The sequence below is a fragment of the Saimiri boliviensis genome, chromosome 9 (assembly GCF_048565385.1).
Source record: "Saimiri boliviensis isolate mSaiBol1 chromosome 9, mSaiBol1.pri, whole genome shotgun sequence".
Taxonomy (NCBI): Eukaryota; Metazoa; Chordata; class Mammalia; order Primates; family Cebidae; genus Saimiri; species Saimiri boliviensis.
This window is the reverse complement of record NC_133457.1, coordinates 122,510,692-122,530,056: the sequence shown is the minus strand read 5'-3', so window position 1 is coordinate 122,530,056 and position 19,365 is coordinate 122,510,692. Positions and strand designations below refer to the sequence as shown.

Sequence of the window (19,365 nt, the reverse complement as noted above, 5' to 3'; positions counted from 1 at the left end):
ACCTGCAAGGCTCTGGTCTCCAGGCCTTTGTCACTGTCCACAAGAATTAAATTAGAGCTGAGCCTCCAGGACTGTCCTCAGTGGCCGTGGCCCAAGCTACCCCAGAGCAGAGCTAAGCCCTCAGTCATCACAACCAGGTGCATGAACTCCGTCTCAAGAGGAAGCTATGCTTTATTTCATCACCAAGTAAGAACACCCGTGAGCATCCACCACATTCCCCCTTTTATCTGTGCTCCTAGGAACCTCAGAGGAAGGTCTGAGTCCAATCAACAGTAATTCCTTCTCCAGAATCCCCAGGGTAATGACTCTCTCAATTATTGGGAGTCTATCTCTCAAGAAGACTTCCTGCTTTCTAATCTTAGAGTGATCCGGAGAACCGCCTCTCTGTGGAGTGTTTCATTTTACTTTTTGCCTGTCACTAGGAAGCTCAGGGAAATTTTACATTTGATTATGGAGAATATCTCACCCAGTGTCTCGAGTACAGTAATTCTTTCCTGTGGAGCGTTTGTTTTCCACCACTCTGTTTTGGTTTGCATTTGGGCCTGTATTCTTTCCTGCTGTGTATGTGGCATCCCCAGCCTCCCCGAGAAACAAGCAAGCAGACATAGTGCACAGCAGATGCTACATGGGATGGCTTCACACTTCCCTCCCTCACGACAGGTCCTGCGAGCTAACGACATGCTCCCTCAACCCCGGGCCCCCGGGGGCAAAGCCCAGCTTTACCTTGAACATCTGCACCGGCCCTCCTCCTCCAGGGCTTGTCCGGGTCCATCCTCCATTGCTCCCAGGAGGGCCGTCCGGACCCTCATCCCGGAGGCCGCTGCCAGGAAAGTGCAGCGCCAAGTACACAGATGCCGCCTTTGCCTTCTGCTCCGCAGGCAGAGGGACGCTGCGGCTCAGGCAGCACCATGTGAGCCTCGGCTCGGCCTTCAGCGAGGGGAAGGGGCTGTGGAGGCTGTGGATGTCATGGCTCCGGGATGTCCCTGAGTGGGAAGACAGGGCCAGCTCTGGCCAACCTGAGGCCACACCCTGAGGCCGAGTGAGGGCAGTGAGGAAAGAGCCAGGCTGGAGGGAGGAACTTGGGTCAGGCCCTGCCAGGGACTCTGAAGGAGGGTCTTCTGGGGCATTCTCAGGAGGCTCCCCTACCTCCCAGCTGGGTACCCAGGGATTTGGGACATCCCCAGAGGGCCTAGCCTTTGCCAAAGTGCTGCCCATGCAGAGGCGATGGATACGGTGGCGGTCACCCTCCGTGTCCTGGACCAAATGGGCCTCACACGTTGGGGTGGGCTGGGAGAAGGTGGTCTCCCTTGGAGCCCCTGAGGCTGAGACGTGCGACTCCCTGGCTGCTGTCCTGCTAGTAGCCATCCTGTCTCCCTTGTCCACTCCCAGCTGTGCCCCTTTTCTCCCATCCCATGGCCTGGAACAGCTGGGGTCCTCCAGGATGCTGTGTGCCTCACCTGGGGAGGGGCCTGAGGCTGAGCTGGAAGGCAGAAGGGTCCCCAGTCCTGACCCAACAAAGGATGCCCGTTCCTCAGGCCACCTACTGCTGCAGAGAGAGTCCTGGCTGTGCCTGGGTCCCCCGGGAACAGGCAGTGGTGAGGGGGTCTCTGCCTGAGGTAAACTGAGGAGGTACTTGGGGGAAAAGGCATTGTCTGCCAGGGCAGGGAGGATTCTAGAAGCCAGAGGCGGAGTGGCCAGCGGGCGCTGCTCCCCGGGGCTTGGGGCTGCAGGATGCAGTGGGGGAGCCTTGTCTCTCAGCCTCTTCGGAGCAACAGAAACAGCAGCCAAGGAGGCTCCAGAGGACTCCAGAGGCTCGGCCGCTGGCCTGGCAGTCTCCTTTGAGCCCCCTGGCACCTCCCCAGGATCAGCATCCTGCTTCTGGGATGGCAGAGAGGCAGCCTGCGTGGGCCCACGTGGGCTCTCTGCACCCACAGGCTCCGGTTGCTCCTGGCTGTGCAGGTCCTCCACTTTCAGCTTCTTCCTCTCCGAGGGGAGCTTGTCCCCTCCAGAACCACTGCTGGGCCATCTCAGGACAGTCTGGGCCCACGGGCAGGTCTCCTGAACATTCCCCCCACCTCCTTCCAGCTTGGGGTCTGGCAAAACTGGCCTGGGAGCCTCTAGGTCACTCCCTTTGAGGGAGCCAGGTGCTGGGGGCAACTGCCACCCCAATTCCAGCCTCCCATTTGAAGAGAGCAGGGGGCTCCTACTGCCTGAATAGGGACTGTCTCTGCTGCGCGGTGCCGGGGATGACACAGCCTCTTCCACCCTGGGTCGGTTACCATCTCCTGTCCTGGCTACTGTCTCCCCATGCTTAGGGGGCTCAGTCACCAAAGAGGCCTCTACGGCAGGTGGATTTCCCCAAGGCTCTGGTGTGACCCCTGTGGATATGTCCTCATGGACAAGGGTCCTCCTGTCTTGGGTGGGGACTGTGCCCGAGCTCCCCGCTGCCTTTTTCTGCAGAGGAAGGCCCGATTCTGCCCCACTGCCCACTCCCGCCTCCCTAGTTTTCTTGCCTCCATGGGGACTGGCTTTCATTTTCTGGTAGATCCTTTTGAATGTCTCATCCCCGTACACCTGCCACTTCTCCTGGGAGAACATCTTCAGCCTCCTCTGGCCGCACTTCCTGCCGCCCGCCCTGCCCTTGCTGCCCGCGGCTTCCCGTGCAACAGTTCTCTTTGCCTCCTTGTCTTCTTCAGGCACCGGGGCGTCTCCAGTGGGGGTGCCTGGCAGGTCCTCCACTGCGGCCTGTCTGACCAGGGCCCGGGGGTGCCCGGGGACGTCAGCTGAGCTCAGCCCCGAGCTGCAACCCAGGCGGGCTGGGCCGGGCCTGGGGCTCAGAGGCTTCTGCGTCCTTGGCCAGGGATCCCGGGGCTCCAGGGGCTCCAGCCACGTCCTGGAGCCCTCGACGAAGGGCAGCGAGTTGCTCCTGGTGACAGGGACACATTCCACAGTGGTGGAGAGCTGACTGGGGATGGAGTGGAAGAAGAGGGGCCGAGACTTGTCAGGGGGAGTCCAGGTGGAGCGCGCGGGGCTCAGGGCCCTCCTGCGGCCCGGCTCCAGCGCACGGATGTCAAAGTGGAAGGAGTCCTTGTAGGTGTAGGGCGTGGGTAGGTCGATGCTGCCCTGTTTGGACAGCCCGGTCTTCCGGGGCCGCACGTTGTCCAGCTGGGCGTCGTCCATCACCGCCTGGTTGTGGGAAATGAGCCGCGAGATGCGCTCCTCCAGCTGCCTCTTCTCCAGCTCCAGGCCGGCTCCTCGCACCCCGGGCTCAGGCCCCGCGCTCCCCGGCCCTGCACCCAGGCCGCCTTCGCCCTCGGACTCGGCACTGTGCTCCGAGAGGCTGTGCAGGGGGCTGCAGGGCGCGGGCGGCTGTTCTGCACTGTCGGAGCGCGACAGGTACCCGGAGTCTGTGCTCTCACACTTTCGCAGCCGGCCCTCGGGGGCCTTGGCATCCCAGGGCTTCTCGGCGGCCGTGGCCTGCTGACGTTGCAGGGCGCATGGCTTCCCGGCCGTCGGGGACTTCTGTTCCGGCAACTTGCGCCAGGGCTGCGTGCCGGCTGCCGTGAGCCCGGGTGATGCTGTGGGGACAGAGTCCCAAGGAGCATCTCTGTCGGCCAGTGGGGACCCTAAACAGGGAGCAGCCTCGGTCTTCACATCCAGGTTCTTGGCAACAAGGGGCACGTGGGCGCCCGGAGAAAGGGGTCTCTCCGAGGCCCCTTCGCGCATCCCCTGGCTCTGGTTCTCGCCCTTGCCGTCTGCTCTGGGGGGCTCTCCGGCCTTGTCCCCTTCCTCCAGGAGGCCACCCCCAGGCCCCTCAGACTCAGAGGACAGCCGGGAGTTGTTGAGGTGCGTCTGCGTCCGCCTGTGCTTGTAGAGATTGCTCTGGGTCTTAAAGGCGATGCCGCAGGTAGCGCACGGGAAGGGCCTCTCGCCGGTGTGGGAACGGATGTGCTTCTCCAGAACACTGGGCTTCAGACAGTCGCGGCCGCAGTGCGGGCACAGGTACTTGCCAGCATTCCGCACCTTGCCTGGGCTACCCAGCGCAGGCCCCAGGCCTGGCGACAGGACAGGCAGAGTGCCCACAATGTTCACTGTCAACGTAGGGGCCACCGGCTTCCCCACCTGGGCGGGGCCAGGCCCTTCAGGCTGCAGCACCGGGCTGAGGATGAACGGCAGGGTGCCTCCATCCAGGCTGCCTGTCACGAGGGGGGCGCGTGGCTGGAGGCCCCCGGGAGGCACCGTGTGGTACAGTGGGATAGGCAGGGCCTTTAGGAACACAGTGGGGGCCAAGCCCTGCTCTGGCGGCAGGAGGACAGGGCCCAGGGTCAGGTGAGGTGAGGCCTGGCCACCTGGGGCCCCTGGAGGGCCAGGAGTGGGAGCTGGCTGGTCCCTGGCAGGAGGGGCAGGGCAGGTGGGTTCTGGAGCCTCCATTCCACATCATCTGGACGGCCCAGGATGCTGGACAACCTGCAGAAAACAAGCGTACTTTACCACGGGTACCTCTCCTCTCTCCTCATGCAGTCAATCGTCCCTACCTGCACCAAGCACTTCACCCCACGGAAGCCTGACCATCCCCCAAGAATGTCCTCTCATCCCAAGTGAGAAAAGGGAAAGCTGAGGCTCAGAGAGCAGAAGTAACTGTGCAAGCTGACATGTAGCAAAGCGGGATTTGGACCCAGATCTGTCTGAATCCTACCTCTTACTTAAAACATGCCACCTACACAGGTCCACGGCAGGCTCGTCACCATCATCCCCGGGCACCAGCACAGTGCCCCATGCAGAGAAGACACTCAGAAAATGTGCTGACTTCATGAAAAAGTCATGCAGCTTGTCAAGGTCCTCCAAGTTCACAGTGATTCCATGCACCTGGGCAAATCCCTTTTCTTCTCTGGGACTCAGTTTCCGGATCTGCAAAATGCACAGGAAATCAGGGCCTTCCCACTCTGAGGTTCTGAGTCTGCTGCACGATGAAGACAATAAGAAAAAAACTGACCCAAAGAAAGGCTTGCCAGATTTAGCAAACAAAAATCCAAGACTCCCAGTTAAATCTGATAAACAATGCATAGTTCTGTAGTATGAGTATGTCCCAAGTATTGCATGAGAATTACTTTAGATATAAGTATGTTCCAAATCTCGCATGTTCCGTGCTTATACTGAAACCTGGAGCACTGAGTATCTGAAATTCAAGTGTAGCTGGGCATCCTGTATTTGATCTGGTGACACCACCAGGAAAGGAATATTTCCTCAGCCTCAAGACAAGACTTAGGACTCTGCTCAAAGGTGGGGCTTCCAAAGCCCCTCCAGACTGAGTTAGGACAAACTGGTTCCCTCTAAGCCAGGAGGAGTCACTTGGCAAATGCTAGGGGAGGGAGCAAGAGAGGTCCAGCTGTGCTCTTCATATCACAAAGGAAAAGCCAGGTGCAAGAAGCAAATTCTGGACTGGCCTGTCACTAGAGAATCAGGGGTCCTCAGATCCTTTTTCCACAGACACCCATCCCCAAGGAGCTAGATAAGCACACTTCACCCACGCCCAGCTCCTTTCCCCAAGGAAACGATCCACATTCCAGCCGTTAGCAACAAGGTGTTCTAAGCAGGGTGTCATGGTAGTGGCATGTCTGGGCATGGCGGTTCAAACCTGTAATCGCAGCACTTCGGGAGGCCAAGGCAGGTGGATCACCTGAGGTCAGGAGTTTGAGGTCAGCCTAGCCAACGCAGTGAAACCCTGTCTCTACTAAAAATACAAAAATTAGCTGGGCATGGTGGCAGGAGCCTGTAGTCCCAGCTACTCAGGAGGCTGAGGCAGGAAAATTACTTGAACCAGCGAGGCGGAGGTTGCAGTGAGCCAAGATCATGCCACTGCACTCCAGCCTGGGTGACAGAGTAAAACTCTGTCTCAAAAAATAAATAAAAATAAATAAATAAATTTTTAAAAATAGTAGTAGTGGCACACTGAGCAGCTACACCATTCATGCTGGCTCAAGAGAGCAGATGGTTAGTTTCAAAAATTGTGCAAGCCAGTTGTGGGAAACACAGCCATAATTAAAATATACATTATATAAGCTTACAATTAAATAAATTATATTAAAAACAAATAAATGACAACTGGATAATTCAAAATTGACACAGATCTAAATGTAAGCTCTAAAATTATAAAACTCTTAAATGACAAAGGATTAAAACTTCATAACTTCTTTGGATTTAGCAATGGATTTTTAAACATGACACCAAAAGCACACACAGCAAAAGAAAAATAAATTTGACTTCAAAGTTTAAAACTTTGGTTCATCGAAGGACACTTTCAAGAAAGTGAAAAGACAATCCACAGAATGGGAGAAAATATTTGCAAATCATATGCATGATATATCCATATATAAAGAACTCTTACAATGCAACAACAAAAGACAACACAATTTTTTTTTTTTTTTGAAGCAGAGTCTCACTCTGTTGCCCAGGCTGGAGTGCAATGGCATGATCTCAGTTAACTGCAACCTCCACCTCCCATGTTCAAGTGATTCTCATGCCTCAGCTGCCCGAGTAGCTGGGACTACAGGCGTGCACCACCACACCCAGTTAATTTTTGTAAAAACTCAATTTAAAAATGAGCAGAGGACTTGAATAGATTTTTTTCTCCAAATGCCCAAAAAGCATATAAAAAGCTGCTTTATACCATCAGTGTTAGGGAAATGTAAATCAGAACCACAGTGAGCTAGGACTTCAAAGCAACCATGGCAATAGTAAATAATAATAACAAACTAATAAGCAATAAAATAACAAGTGTTGGTGAGGACATAGAGAATTTAGAACCCATAAATATGGCTGGTGGGGATATAAAATGATGCAGCCACTTTAAAAACAATTGGGTAGTTCCTCAAAAAGTTAGACATGGTATTACGATGTGATCCAATAACTCTACTCCTAGGTATATACCCAAGAGAACTGAAAGCAGGTGTTCACACCAAAACTTGTACATGAATGCTCATAGTAGCTTTATTCAAAATAGCCGAAAGAGAAAAATGACGCAAATGTCCACCAGCTAATGAGTGCATAGACAAAGGGCAGCACACAGTGCAGTGGGGTCGTGCGTATTCAGCCGTTAGAAGCAATGAAGAGCTGGCACATGCTAAGACAGGGATCCACCTTGAAAACGTCAGGCTAAGTGAAAGACGCCAGACACAAAAGACCATGTTTTATGATTGCATTTGTATGAAGAACCTGGAATTATAGTGATTGCCAGAGGAAGGGAGGACGGGGAAGGAGCCTTTAACTGGGTACAGCATTTCCTTTTGCGGTGATGAAAACGTTTTGGAACTAGACAGAGGTGGCAGTTGCATAAAACTATAAATGTACTAAATGCCATAGAATTGTACACTTTAAAATAGTTAAAATGATGAATTTAATGTTATGTGAATTTTACGTCAAGTTTAAAAAGGTACTGCCCCAATTTTTTAAAAAGGTATTGTCTTCATGGAGCAAAGGTACTCAATTTTTTAAAGTACTTTGGCCTGCTATAACAAACATACCCTAGACTGGGTGGCTTAAATGACAAGTATTTATTTCACACAGCTCTGGAGACTGGAAGTCCAAGATCAAGTCCAATTCTAAGGCAGGCTCAGTGCCTGGAAGGGCCTGCATCCTGCTTCCCCAATGACCATCTTCTTGCTGCCCCTCACATCATGGAGAGGCCAGTGGAGCTCTCTGGGATCCCCTTTATCAGGCACTCGTTCCATTTGTGAGGGCTCCACATCATGACCTGACAGCCTTGCAAAGGCCCCACCTCCTAATACCACCACATGGGGAGTGAGAATTTTACATGTGAATTTGGAGGTGCGGGGAAGAAACATCCAGTTCATACCAGCTCCTACATACTCAGAGCTCACCACCTGCTAAAGATTCTATGGCACCTTCCATTCTCAGGGATCTTGGGGCCATTTATGTGGAATGTACTGGTGTGGTGGGAACACTCCCTGGCAGTATGGAGCTCCCTGGAGGTGTGGAATGTCACACCTCTGGCTCTTACCAACCTCAGTGTCAGTAGTGTCATGCTCACAGCTTGAACTGGCCGCAGTGGAAGCCCTGACACCATAAGAATCGACAAATGCTATAAGTCAGTTTTTTGTTTTGTTTTGTTTTGTTTTGTTTTAATCCTGAAACTGGCTTCAACATTTACCTGCATACCATGAGCAGAAGGGAGGACCCAGAAGACCACTACAACCACACTCTGTCCCTCTCCTCAATCTCAGTCTCATGAATCTCACTGCAGCACGCCATCTGCAAGAGCCCCTGGCTTCCAAACAATCTGAGACATGATAAGTTTTTAAGGAGAGATGGAAAGGCAGGAACCTTTAGAGATGAGTAGATGGCTACCAGAATGGGTAAGAGCTAATAGGAATGGAAGATAAAGGATTACCTCAAGACACGGCAACCTTTCTACTAGCTGAGAATTTCAGAAACCTCCCCAGGAGATCAGTAGGCCTGAGTTCCTTCCCTGCTTAACCATCTTGCTAGTGGGTGGCCCTGAGACTGTTTCCTTGGCTCTAAGAATAGTGGCATTGGGGCACTATTCTTAGGAGGATCAGATGAAATAAATTATGTGAAAACACCAAGTGCTGTGCCCAGCACAGAATAAGAGCTCCATTTATTTCAGTTTGCAGTGATATGCCATAATATTTTGAACTATTAACTACCGATTCCTCCCCCACCCTGTCTTCCTCCTACCCCTTGTCTCTTCCCCCATCCGTCAGCTCAGCAGTCTCCATGCCTCGCCTCTAGCAAGGGATGCTGTCTCGGGGTGGGTTCCTGAGAAAAAGATTCTGATCCAAGTATTTTATTTGGGAGGTGATCCCAGGAAATACTAGCAGGGAAATGAGAAAGCTGGATGAGAAGGAAGCTACAAATGTCCAGCAAGTCCCTACTGTGGGTGACAGGAGCTTCATCCCACCAGGGGACACCAAGAGATGACGTAGAACACGCATCCTGGGGTGAGGGAGCTGCCGGCATCGAGGCTGCCTCTGGGAGCAGCTGTGTCTTGGTGTTTCCAGCCACGTGTGAATGCCCAGGGCAGACTCTGTGGCCGCACGGAGCCATCGGAACAGAAGTGCTGCCTGCAGTTGGCTCTGAAATGCTGAGTCGGGCACAGGTGGGCAGGGCTTGTGTCTGTTCCTGTGACAGAAACTCAGTAAAGGCATTTTAATTCCCAAAGCCCTAAACCCTAAGGAAACTGGATGAGTATGAGCCTGTTGTCCTGATCCCCTAGTTCTAATGGTTGTGGGTGGGGAGGTCGTGGAAGAGAGGAAGGGAGGAGTCAGTCCCTCCAGCTCCCGCCTCAGTGGCAATTCCTGCTCCATTCCCCAGGGAAGTCTGGAAACAGGGGTGCCAGATGCAGAGCATCAACAGCCTAGAGCACATGTCCAGGCAGGAGGACGAGGCTCACACAGAGTTCTCGCCGCAGGACAAATTCTAGAGCACCCAGGAGGGCCCTGAAGTGGCCGGGAAAACGGTGCCGAATTGAGGAGGTTACCACCTGAGAGGTTTCTCAGTGGGGGTCTCCTTGAGGAGCTGAGGGTCGAGTGTCATGTGCCCCCCACACACACACTTTAGCCCAATCTGGGGGTGGGGGGAGGAGGAAAAGGAGCCCAGAACTGACTGCCATAGAGTGGGAGTCTTGGGGCTTCAAAATAGAAAGGCAGGAAAAGAGCGATCCATTTCTGACACACCTGCCGCGATGATCATTCTGTGCTCTCTGCAGCCTGTTCTGTGATCACAGCAAAATTGACGCCTTTGAGGAACAGCTGATCCCTGCCGGCAAGATGACAGCTGACTAACACTTTCCTCCAGGGAGATGGCACTTTTCTCAGGAAAACCTTAAAAGGCTGCAGATAATTTTGCTCACTCTGAATCAAGGAGATGGCAAGTCCTATTGTCCCCACTGGACTGATGGGGAAGCCGAGGGCCGGGGCTGGGAAGGCGGCACACCAGGCTTACCTCTTCATACAAGCGAGGGAAGGGTCCAGGACAGCCCCTTGGTCACCTGGACTGAATGCCAAGTCCTCGCCCTGTCGCCATCCCCAGACTCCCGCCTGCAGGGAACTTGGCACATCCCTCATCTGCCACGTGTGCAGCTCCCCACCTCCTCCCAATTTCCCCCCACAAACAGTCATAGCTTTTGGTGCAAATATGCAGCTTGATGGAGGAAAGAGGAACAAAAAGGTGAAAGAAACTTGAAGAGAAGAAGTGACAATTTCTCAAGCCCTCCTTCGCAGAAGCAACCCATACATGAGCCTGGGCAAAGAGAGAACATGAAAATGCCATAAGTAGGTTTTTAGAATTTACATGTGGGGTCCTGAAAGAGAAGGCCATGGACAAGTTAATAATACTATTGTTAGACACGTTAGGCAGATGGAACTTGGGTGCTAAGGCAGCTGGTACAGTTATAAGTTTCCCAAACTTCTGGTCATCCTGGACCACCATCACTCACTCTGCCCCATATGGGGACCACTTACACTCTTACCCGGTCCCCACCCTGCCTTTCAGAGCCTTGTGGCTGGAACACTGTTACTTTAAAAGGGATGTACGCAATGTGAATGTACTTCGTGCCACTGAACTGTATGCTTCACAATGGTTAAGGTGTTATAGTTTATGTATGTTTTACCACAATTTTCAAAAAGTTTAAAAAAAAAACATGGGAGGAAGGGAAACTGTATCATTTCCCAGTGAGTTGAAACTGACATTCACACAAAAAGCAGCACACTGATGTCTGCAGCAACTGTATTTGTAATTGCAAAAACTTGGAAGTGAGCAAGATGTTCTTCAGTAAACAAACATCAGTAAACACACATCCAGACAGTGGAATATTATTCACTGATCCAAAGGAACAAGCTAGCAAGCCTCAAAGACATAGAGGTATCTTAAATGCATGTTCCTCAGTGAAAGAAGCCAATCTGAAAAGACTTCATATTGTGTGGTTCCAACTGTATGACATTCTGGAAAAGGCAAAACTATGGAGACCCTGAAAAGATCAGGGGTCGCCAGGGGTCAGGGGAGGAGGGGATGAAGAGGTAGGTAGAGTGAAAGGGGCTGTTCTGATCCTGTAATGCCAGACATGTGTCACTATACAGTTGGAAAAACCCATGGAACGTGCAATACCAAGAGAGAACCCTTGTGTAGACTACGGACTTCAGTGTCTATCATTTGGTTCACCAATTGCAGCCAATGCATCACCGTCAGGCAAGATGTATCGGGCAGGGAAAACAGAATGAAAGTGGCAGATGGGAACTCTCTGTACTCTCTCCTCAATTTTCTACAAACCTAAAACTACTCTTAAAAATTGTCTATCAACTTCAAAAAAATTTTTTTAAGTTGAAAGTTTTTAAAAAGAGATATGAAAAGATATTTATCCTCTCCAGCCAAGAAATGCAAGGTATACACCATGATGTCATGTTTGGCCTATTGCAGGAACAAGGGAGCCAAAAGAAATAAATACTTGTAGTAACTGGGCATAAAAGGGTGGGCACTAAATAAATCATCACCAAAAAAAGATGATCATTTTTCCCTAAGAACCGTGAAAACAAATTCCTGTTACATTTTTAAAAATCTGTTTCTGTGGGCCACTGCGTATGATCGCACACACCTGAGTGTTACAAGCCTCTACTTCAAGGAGCCCCTCCCTTAACTTACAGTCTTCACCCGATACACCCTTGACCTAGATCCTGTACCTGCAAGGCTGTAGCAACATGCTCCCTGGTCCTCTGGTACCCAGCCAGGTTTGCCCGAAGGGAGGTGCTGGAAAGTCAGAGGCAGGAGGGTAAGGTCAGGCCTGGCTTCAAGGTGGCCTTTGTCCCTCTACTCAAGGACAGACTTTTGCTAGGTTATCTCTCCTCTAAGGTAGGTAACAATCTCCCACTGCTGCCAGCCCTCGCGTGCCCCGACATCCCAGAACCAGGCCCACACTCTGTAAATGGCCCCCCTCTCAGACTCCTCTCAGTCACCTGCCCACTTGTATGTGCATCTAGGCCAGCCAGGACCCAAAGTGAAATTACAACTTACCTTAGGAGCACAGGTGAATGTTCCTAGAGAGCAAGAGCAGCCCTAACTTTTGTCAGATTCCAGAAGGGTCTGAAGGGGGTCTCTGAGGGTGGGAGTGGCTGGTTATAAACAACACCTCTCTGAAAGCAGGGGAGGCTGCCTGCTTCCTGTCAGGGCCAAATACATGTTAGTTCCCACTATGACGTCAGCCAAATTACTTCTATTTAGTGATGAAATATGTTTTGCTTAAACAATTACGATAACGGAGCAGGCCAGAAGAGAGTTTACAAACAAACACAGTGTGCAGAAAGCTTAGGCAAGTTGGAGCAAAGGAGTGTCTCCTGTAATTGCCTCATTTTCATACACAAATGATGTGGTTTCCCTGTAGATGGTCAACTGGCTACGGATGTGTGGAGGGAGAAGCCTGCTGTCCGGTTGGCTTTGGCAAGTCAGAGGTGCTGCTCGCTGCGCTCAGTCCTCCCCGTCCCCTGTCTTCTTGGTGGAAGAAGAAAAAAGCCTGGGTTTTGCCACTTTCTCCTTCCTGGTGAGGCTCAGCAAGTTCCTTAACTTCAGGATTTTCATTTGTAAAATGGAGGTAACGAGGCTTAAACAGACGCTACCTACAAGCACTGATCACAGCATAATGCAAAATAGGAAGAATCTGCTGAAAACTATTCAGATAATTTTCTCTTTTCCTTTTTCCCAAACCCAGCAGCATTACCTTGATTCGCCTGAGACATCTGCCTAAGCTGTGCAGCTTCACAGCGCCAGGAGCGGACCTTCATGTGACATCATCACGTGCAGGCCATAGGCCCAAGGCCTTTACCTGTCCCAAGCCATCTAATCCGCACAGCAGGGAGGTGCTGTTATCACTTTAACAAGAGGAATAAGGTGCTGAGAGATGGAGGGATTCACCCAAAATCAAGGAGCTGAGAAGGATATTCCTTCTAGTGAAGGAAGACAGAACAGGGAAGCCTAAGCTGGCATGAGGAATATGATGGCCGTGAAGGACCTCTTCAAGGAGAACTACAAACCACTGCTCAAGGAAATAAGGACACAAACAAATGGAAAAACATTCCATGCTCATGGAAAGGAAGAATCAATATCGTGAAAATGGCCATAGTGCCCAAAGAATTTGTAGAGTCAATGCTATTCCCATCAAGCTAACAGAGACTTTCTTCACATAATTAGAAAACACTACTTTAAATTTCATATGGAACCTAAAAAAAATTTTAAAAGCCAGTATAGCCAAGACAATCATAAGCAAAAAGAACAAAGCTGGAGGCATCACACTACCTGACTTCAAATTATACTACAAGGCTACAGTAATCAAAGCAGCATGGTACTGATAACAAAACAAATATATAGACCAAATATATGGACCAACAGAACAGAGACCTCAGAAATAACATCACACATCTACAGCCATGTGATCTTTGACAAACCTGACAAAAAACAAGCAATGGGGAAAGAACTCCCCGTTAATAAATGGTGCTGGGAAAACTGGCTAGCCATATGCAGAAAACAGAAACTGGACCCCCTTCCTTACACCTTATATAAAAACTAACTCAGGATGGATTAAAGAATTACATGTAAAACCCAAAACTGCAAAAACCCTACAAGAAAACCTAGGCAATACCATTCAGAACATAGGTATGGGAAAGACCTCATCACTAAAACACCAAAAGCAATGGCAACAAAAGCCAAAATAGACGAATGGGATCTAATCAAACTAAAGAGCTTCTGCACAGCAAAAAGAAACTAACATCAGAGTGAACAGGCAACCAACAGAATGGGAGAAAAATTTTGCAAGCTACCCATCTAACAAAGGTCTAATATCCAGAATCTACAAGGAACTTAAACAAATTTACAAGAAAAAAACAACCCCATCAAACAGTGGGTGAAGGATATAAACAGACACTTCTCAAAAGAATATACTTATGTGGCCAACAAACATATGAAAAAAAAGATACCATCTCATGCCAGTTAGAATGGCAATTATTTTTAAAAAAAACGGATGCTGGCAAGGCTGTGGAGAAATAGGAACACTTTTACACTGTCGGTGAGAGTATAAATTAGTTCAACCACTGTGGAAGACAGTGTGGTGATTCCTCTAGGATCTAGACCAGGCGTCCCCAAACTTTTTACACAGGGGGCCAGTTCACTGTCCCTCAGACCATTGGAGGGTAGCCACATACTGTGCTCCTCTCACTGACCACCAATGAAAGAGGTGCCCCTTCCTGAAGTGCGGTGGGGGCCGGAAAAATGGCCTCAGGGGGCCGTATGCGGTCCGCGGGCCATAGTTTGGGGATGCCTGATCTAGAACCAGAAATACCATTTGACTCAGCAATCCCATTATTGGGTATACATCCAAAGGTTTATAAATCATTCTACTGTAAGATACCTGCACGTGTATGTTTACTGCAGTGCAACATACAATAGCGAAGGCTTGGAGCCAACCCAAATGCCCATCAATAATAGACTGGCTAAAGAAAATGCAGCACATGTATACTATGGAATACTATGCAGACATACAAAAGAATGAGTTCATGTCCTTTGCAGGGACATAGATGAAGCCGGAAGCCATCATTCTCAGCAAACTAACACAAGAACAGGAAACCAAACACCACATGTTCTCACTCATAAGTAGGAGTTGAACAATGAGAACACATGGACACAGGGAGGTAGAGTATTAGGATAAATACCTAATGCATGTGGGGCTTAAGAACTAGATGATGGGTTGATGGGTGCAGCAAACCACCATGGCACATGTATGCCTATGTAATAAACCTGCATGTTCTGCACATGTATCCCATAACTTAAAGTAAAATAAAAAGTAAAAAAGATTTCTTGTATGATGGTCATCTTCACTTGAGCCTGGGAATTTGAGATCAGCCTGGACAACACAGTGAAACCCTCATCTCTATAGAAAATAATTAGGTGGACATAGTGGTGCATGCCTGTGGTCGCAGCTGCTCGGGAGGATTGCTTGAGCCCAGGAGGTTGAGGCTACAGTGAACCAGGATTGCACCACTGCACCCCATCCTGGGCAAGAGTGACACTGTCTCGAAATAAAATAAAATAAAATAAAACGATCATCTAGAAAGCTAGATATTGTTCGTGAGAGTGAAGAGTTTTTCAAAATTACCTTTACTGTTTGTTTAATGTTTCACACTCCAAGGAGGGAGGACCTGCACCCAGAACTCTCCTGTAGAGAAGATGCCCCTCTAACAGTGGCACAGCAAAGATATGGGCCTAGCTGCCTGATCGATGAGGGCAGCTTTATGTAAGGGAAGTGCAGTGGGCTGAATTGTATTCTCCAAAACAGCATCCAAGTCCTGCCCCTGCTACCTGTGAATGGGACCTTATTTGGAAATAGGGTCTTTGCAGATATCACGAAGTTAAGGATCTCAAGATGGCATCACACTGGGTTTAGTGGGGGCCCTAAATCCAGTGACTGATGGTGTCCTTATAAGAAAAGGAGAGGACGTGGGGAGGAGGCCACATGAAGACCCACATGAGGACAGAGGCAGAGACTGGGGCAATGCAGCCACAAGCCAGGGAACGCCTGGAGCCACCAGGAACTGAAAGAGGCCAGGAAGGACCCCCTCACCTCCACCCCCAGAGCTTTAAAGGGAGGGTAGCCCTGAATACACCTTGATTTCAGACCACTGGTCTCCAGTACTGTAAGAATCAATTCTGCTGCTGTGAGCCCCCCAGAATGTGGTCATTTGTTACTGCGGGCACAGAAAACAAATCCAGGATGTGAAAGGAAGCCCTACCCTTCTCCTCGTGCTGGACGGTAGGAGAAGGGGATGGGTGTGGAGGAGGAAGGCCAGTGGGAGGGTCAGCCTTCAACCAGGGCAGGAGCAGGCATAAGTGAGGGTAACACCAGGGGCTGCCCCCAACTTCTCATTGATGGACTCTCTAAAGAGTCATCCTCACAGGCTGTCCATGTGTGACCTGGGGTGAGGCATGGTCGGGCAGTGGGGACCCCAGGGCTGCAGTGTCCTGAGCCACCGTGGTCTTCCTATGACGTGAACAGAGTCTGTCATGGAGCTCGCAGGGTGCCAGGGCCGGGGCAACTAGTGGGAAGAGTCTCTCTGTAACGAGGGTTCCAGGCTGGAGCCCCCTCTTCAAGTCCTTCATGCTGGGGTGGAGGATGGATAAAAGGATACAGCAGCTGAGGACGTAAGGAGACTGGGGGTTTATTTCATTTGCTCTGCAGAGTGTTTTAAAACAGAGCGGGCTCTGGAGGAAGACCCAAATCCCACCATCCACTTCCAAGTCCTGTGACTTAGATGGGATGCACGGCCTCCCTGGGACTCAGTTTTCTGGTTTGCAAAATGGAAAAATATTGACACCTCCCCCATGGCATCCTGTGATACTCAAATGAACTGGAAACATGCCTGGTCCAAAGTAAAAGCCTGATGGAATCAATAAATACATGTTTCCTCTTCCCCTCCCACTAATCTTAGACAAGTCTGATCAGCTATGACAAAGTAAAGGAATATTTTATTTTAGTATATCAAAGTTATAGATTGAGTTATTAATACTTTTTTTTTCAAGCCGTGAGACTCTTTCTGAACCATTATACTGAATGACTGCATAAAATCCATCATTGGCCCAGGATGGCCCAGGGCCCTGCACATTACCTGGCACATAGTAGGTGTTCAATAAATATTTGTTGAGTGAATGAATTAAATCCTTAGATAAGACTATAAAGAAATGGCCTGACTTTGATAAGAGCTGTCTCAGCACGATGTCAGGGTCAGTGAGAGCTTAAAGTGGAAGACATTCCCAGCTCAGGGAAGACATTTTTAGGTGAAACTCCTCTGACGAGGTTCCTCACTTACTTGAGCCAAGCCGTACTGTTCTAGTCTATGATTTCTCAGAAATTCCCAAAGGTTTATATAGCAGAGTCCCTTCACAGGCAAATTTAATTCACTTGAATTCAACCTCACAGGTTGCACAAGAAAAGAAAATAACAATTTGGCCATGCTCTTGGCTGTCAACTCAGTCATGCCCAAGTGAAAGGAGGGGGCTTGAAGCCCTGGTTCCCTTAAGCAGGCTCAGCCCCACGTGGCCCTCACAGCTACTGCTAAACACGATTCCAGTGTTTGCGGTATTCTGGGGGCAACATGTACCAGAAATATAAGCTTCTCGCTGCACCTGTTGATTAAACAAGGAAACAAGACAAAATTGAAGACCAAAAGAAAAACTGGCTGAGTTGAAGTACTGAGAAGTACTGTGAGCAGACTGAAAGAACAGCACCCCTTCTTCACGCCTCTGTTTCTGCAGCCTTTGCAAGGGCACTTTGCTACTCCTCCCATCAAGATCTGGAGACTTTTTCTCCACATGGGCAACACCATGTGGCAATAGTGATGGTGTGCCTCAGTCCCAAGAAGGTTGCATGCTTCTGCTCTACCTCTGTCATGAGAACAAGCCCAGGGGAGCCCCCAGGAGGATGAGAGAGCACGTGGAGCTGAGCCGAGCAACCCCAGGCGAGACCCTCCTCGTCCAGCCGGTCCCCAACAGGCTGGGCAGTTGACCACAGATATACAAATCCAGCCACAACAAGAACCACCTAACTAAGCCCAGCCTAAAATACTGACCCCTAGAATCATGAGCCAAATAAGCAGTTGTTATTCTAAGCCACGGCTTTATGGGTGGGTGTATTAGGCAGCTGAGGCAACTGGATAGCATGACATGCTGCCTAATAACATGCTGCCTGCCTGAAGAATTTTAGGGTTAGTTTTGCCCCGTGGTGATTTTTGTCTAACCACCTGCCCTTACAGCCTATGACTCCACAGACAACCCACTTTCCCCAGAGTGCATAACTGGAATGGACAATGATATCAGCATTGAAAGGAGTCATTACTGCTTCACCCCTCTGGAAATGGCACTGTGCTTTCCTTGTCTCTGTATAACGCCCAGTCTTTGACACAGCTCAGATGAGAGTCTCTTCTGCTTCTCTTCTGAGCCTATTGTAGTCAGCTGGTCTCTCCCCTCTGCCTTGTCAACCATTTCTTTGAAAAGCCTAGACAGTCCAGATTTGCATTTTAACACATAGCAAAACTCTCTTCATTTGCTTGCTGGGTCAATCCAGCTCAAGCACTTGCATACGCTTTGACACCTATTTTAGGTCCAAAGTGTTTGCTGGAATGCAAAATAAAGAGAAAGCAAGGCCACGGGATGCTGATGGTACAGCAGAACCCTCACCGGCTGAGAGAGTGGGCACGTGGAGCCTCCATTCTCCTTGGCTCAGAGGACACTGCAGGGTCTGCCTCTCCAGGTCTCACTAGCTGGGGGCTGTATGGTAGTGCTTGGGGCACCAACATTAACAAAGCAGTAGGTTTTATTTAGTACAATTTCTTTTTTTTTTTTTTTTTTTTTTTTTTTTGAGACGGAGTTTCGCTCTCGTTACCCAGGCTGGAGTGCAATGGCGCGATCTCGGCTCACTGCAATCTCCGCCTCCTGGGCTCAAGCAATTCTCCTGCCTCAGCCTCCTGAGTAGCTGGGATTACAGGCACGCGCCACCATGCCCAGCTAGTTTTTTGCATTTTTAGTAGAGACGGGGTTTCACCATGTTGACCAGGATGGTCTCGATCTCTCGACCTCGTGATCCACCCGCCTCAGCCTCCCAAAGTGCTGGGATTACAGGCTTGAGCCACCGCGCCCGGCTATTTAGTACAATTTCAAACAAAAAGTGGTAGAATAAATTAACACTCTTCAGGATGACATTACATGGAGCATAGGACCACTGCAAAACCAAGGCAATTGTTCTAGTTTAGTTTCCAACTACTGAATACTTATTCATTCACTCAAATGTTTATTGAGCATCTACTACATGCCAGGTGCTGTTTTATGTGCTAGAAGTTACAGGGTCCTGTTTTACGTGGGACTAGGGGGATTCCCAGAATGCAGGACTCTCCACTTTAGAACCAGGCAAGTTCGGGGCAAACTAGAATGAGTTGATCTCCCTGGGTATAGTACATCAGTATACAAAAGAGCTTATATTATGAAACTTATATTCTAGTTAGGAAGACAGACAAGCAACAGTTTTTAAACATAAATTATATAATATATTGAAAAGTGGTAAGTAACATGGAAAAAATACAGTAGGCTAAAGGGGAGAAGGAGCATGGTGGAGGAACATCAGAAGGGTCAGGAAGGGAGGGAGGAATGCAATTTTAAATGAGATGGGGCAGGTGAGCATCCCTAACAAGAAGGTCAGCTCCGTAACACCCACTGTTTCACATACTGGTGTACTATACACTAACTCATCCTAGTTTGCCCTAGACTTACCTGGTTTTAACATGGGAACCTAGTGGTGGAATGAGC

The 19,365-nt window shown here is 49.7% G+C and overlaps 1 protein-coding gene across 2 annotated transcripts in view; it reads right to left on the bottom strand.

Annotated features, from left to right (window-relative positions):
• ZNF831 (zinc finger protein 831) overlaps positions 1-19,365 on the bottom strand; it is a 111,129-nt gene that overhangs the window by 60,800 nt on the left and 30,964 nt on the right. Inside the window, exons 2-3 of one of the 2 annotated variants that reach the window (XM_074406720.1) lie at positions 4,697-4,908; positions 724-4,467 (exon numbers count right to left, since the gene is read on the bottom strand). In XM_074406720.1, the coding sequence (XP_074262821.1) occupies positions 724-4,431 (3,708 nt within the window). In that variant the 5' untranslated portion in view covers positions 4,432-4,467; positions 4,697-4,908. The remainder of the gene's footprint in view (positions 1-723; positions 4,468-4,696; positions 4,909-19,365) is intronic. The other variant, XM_003932641.3, reaches the window with a different exon arrangement.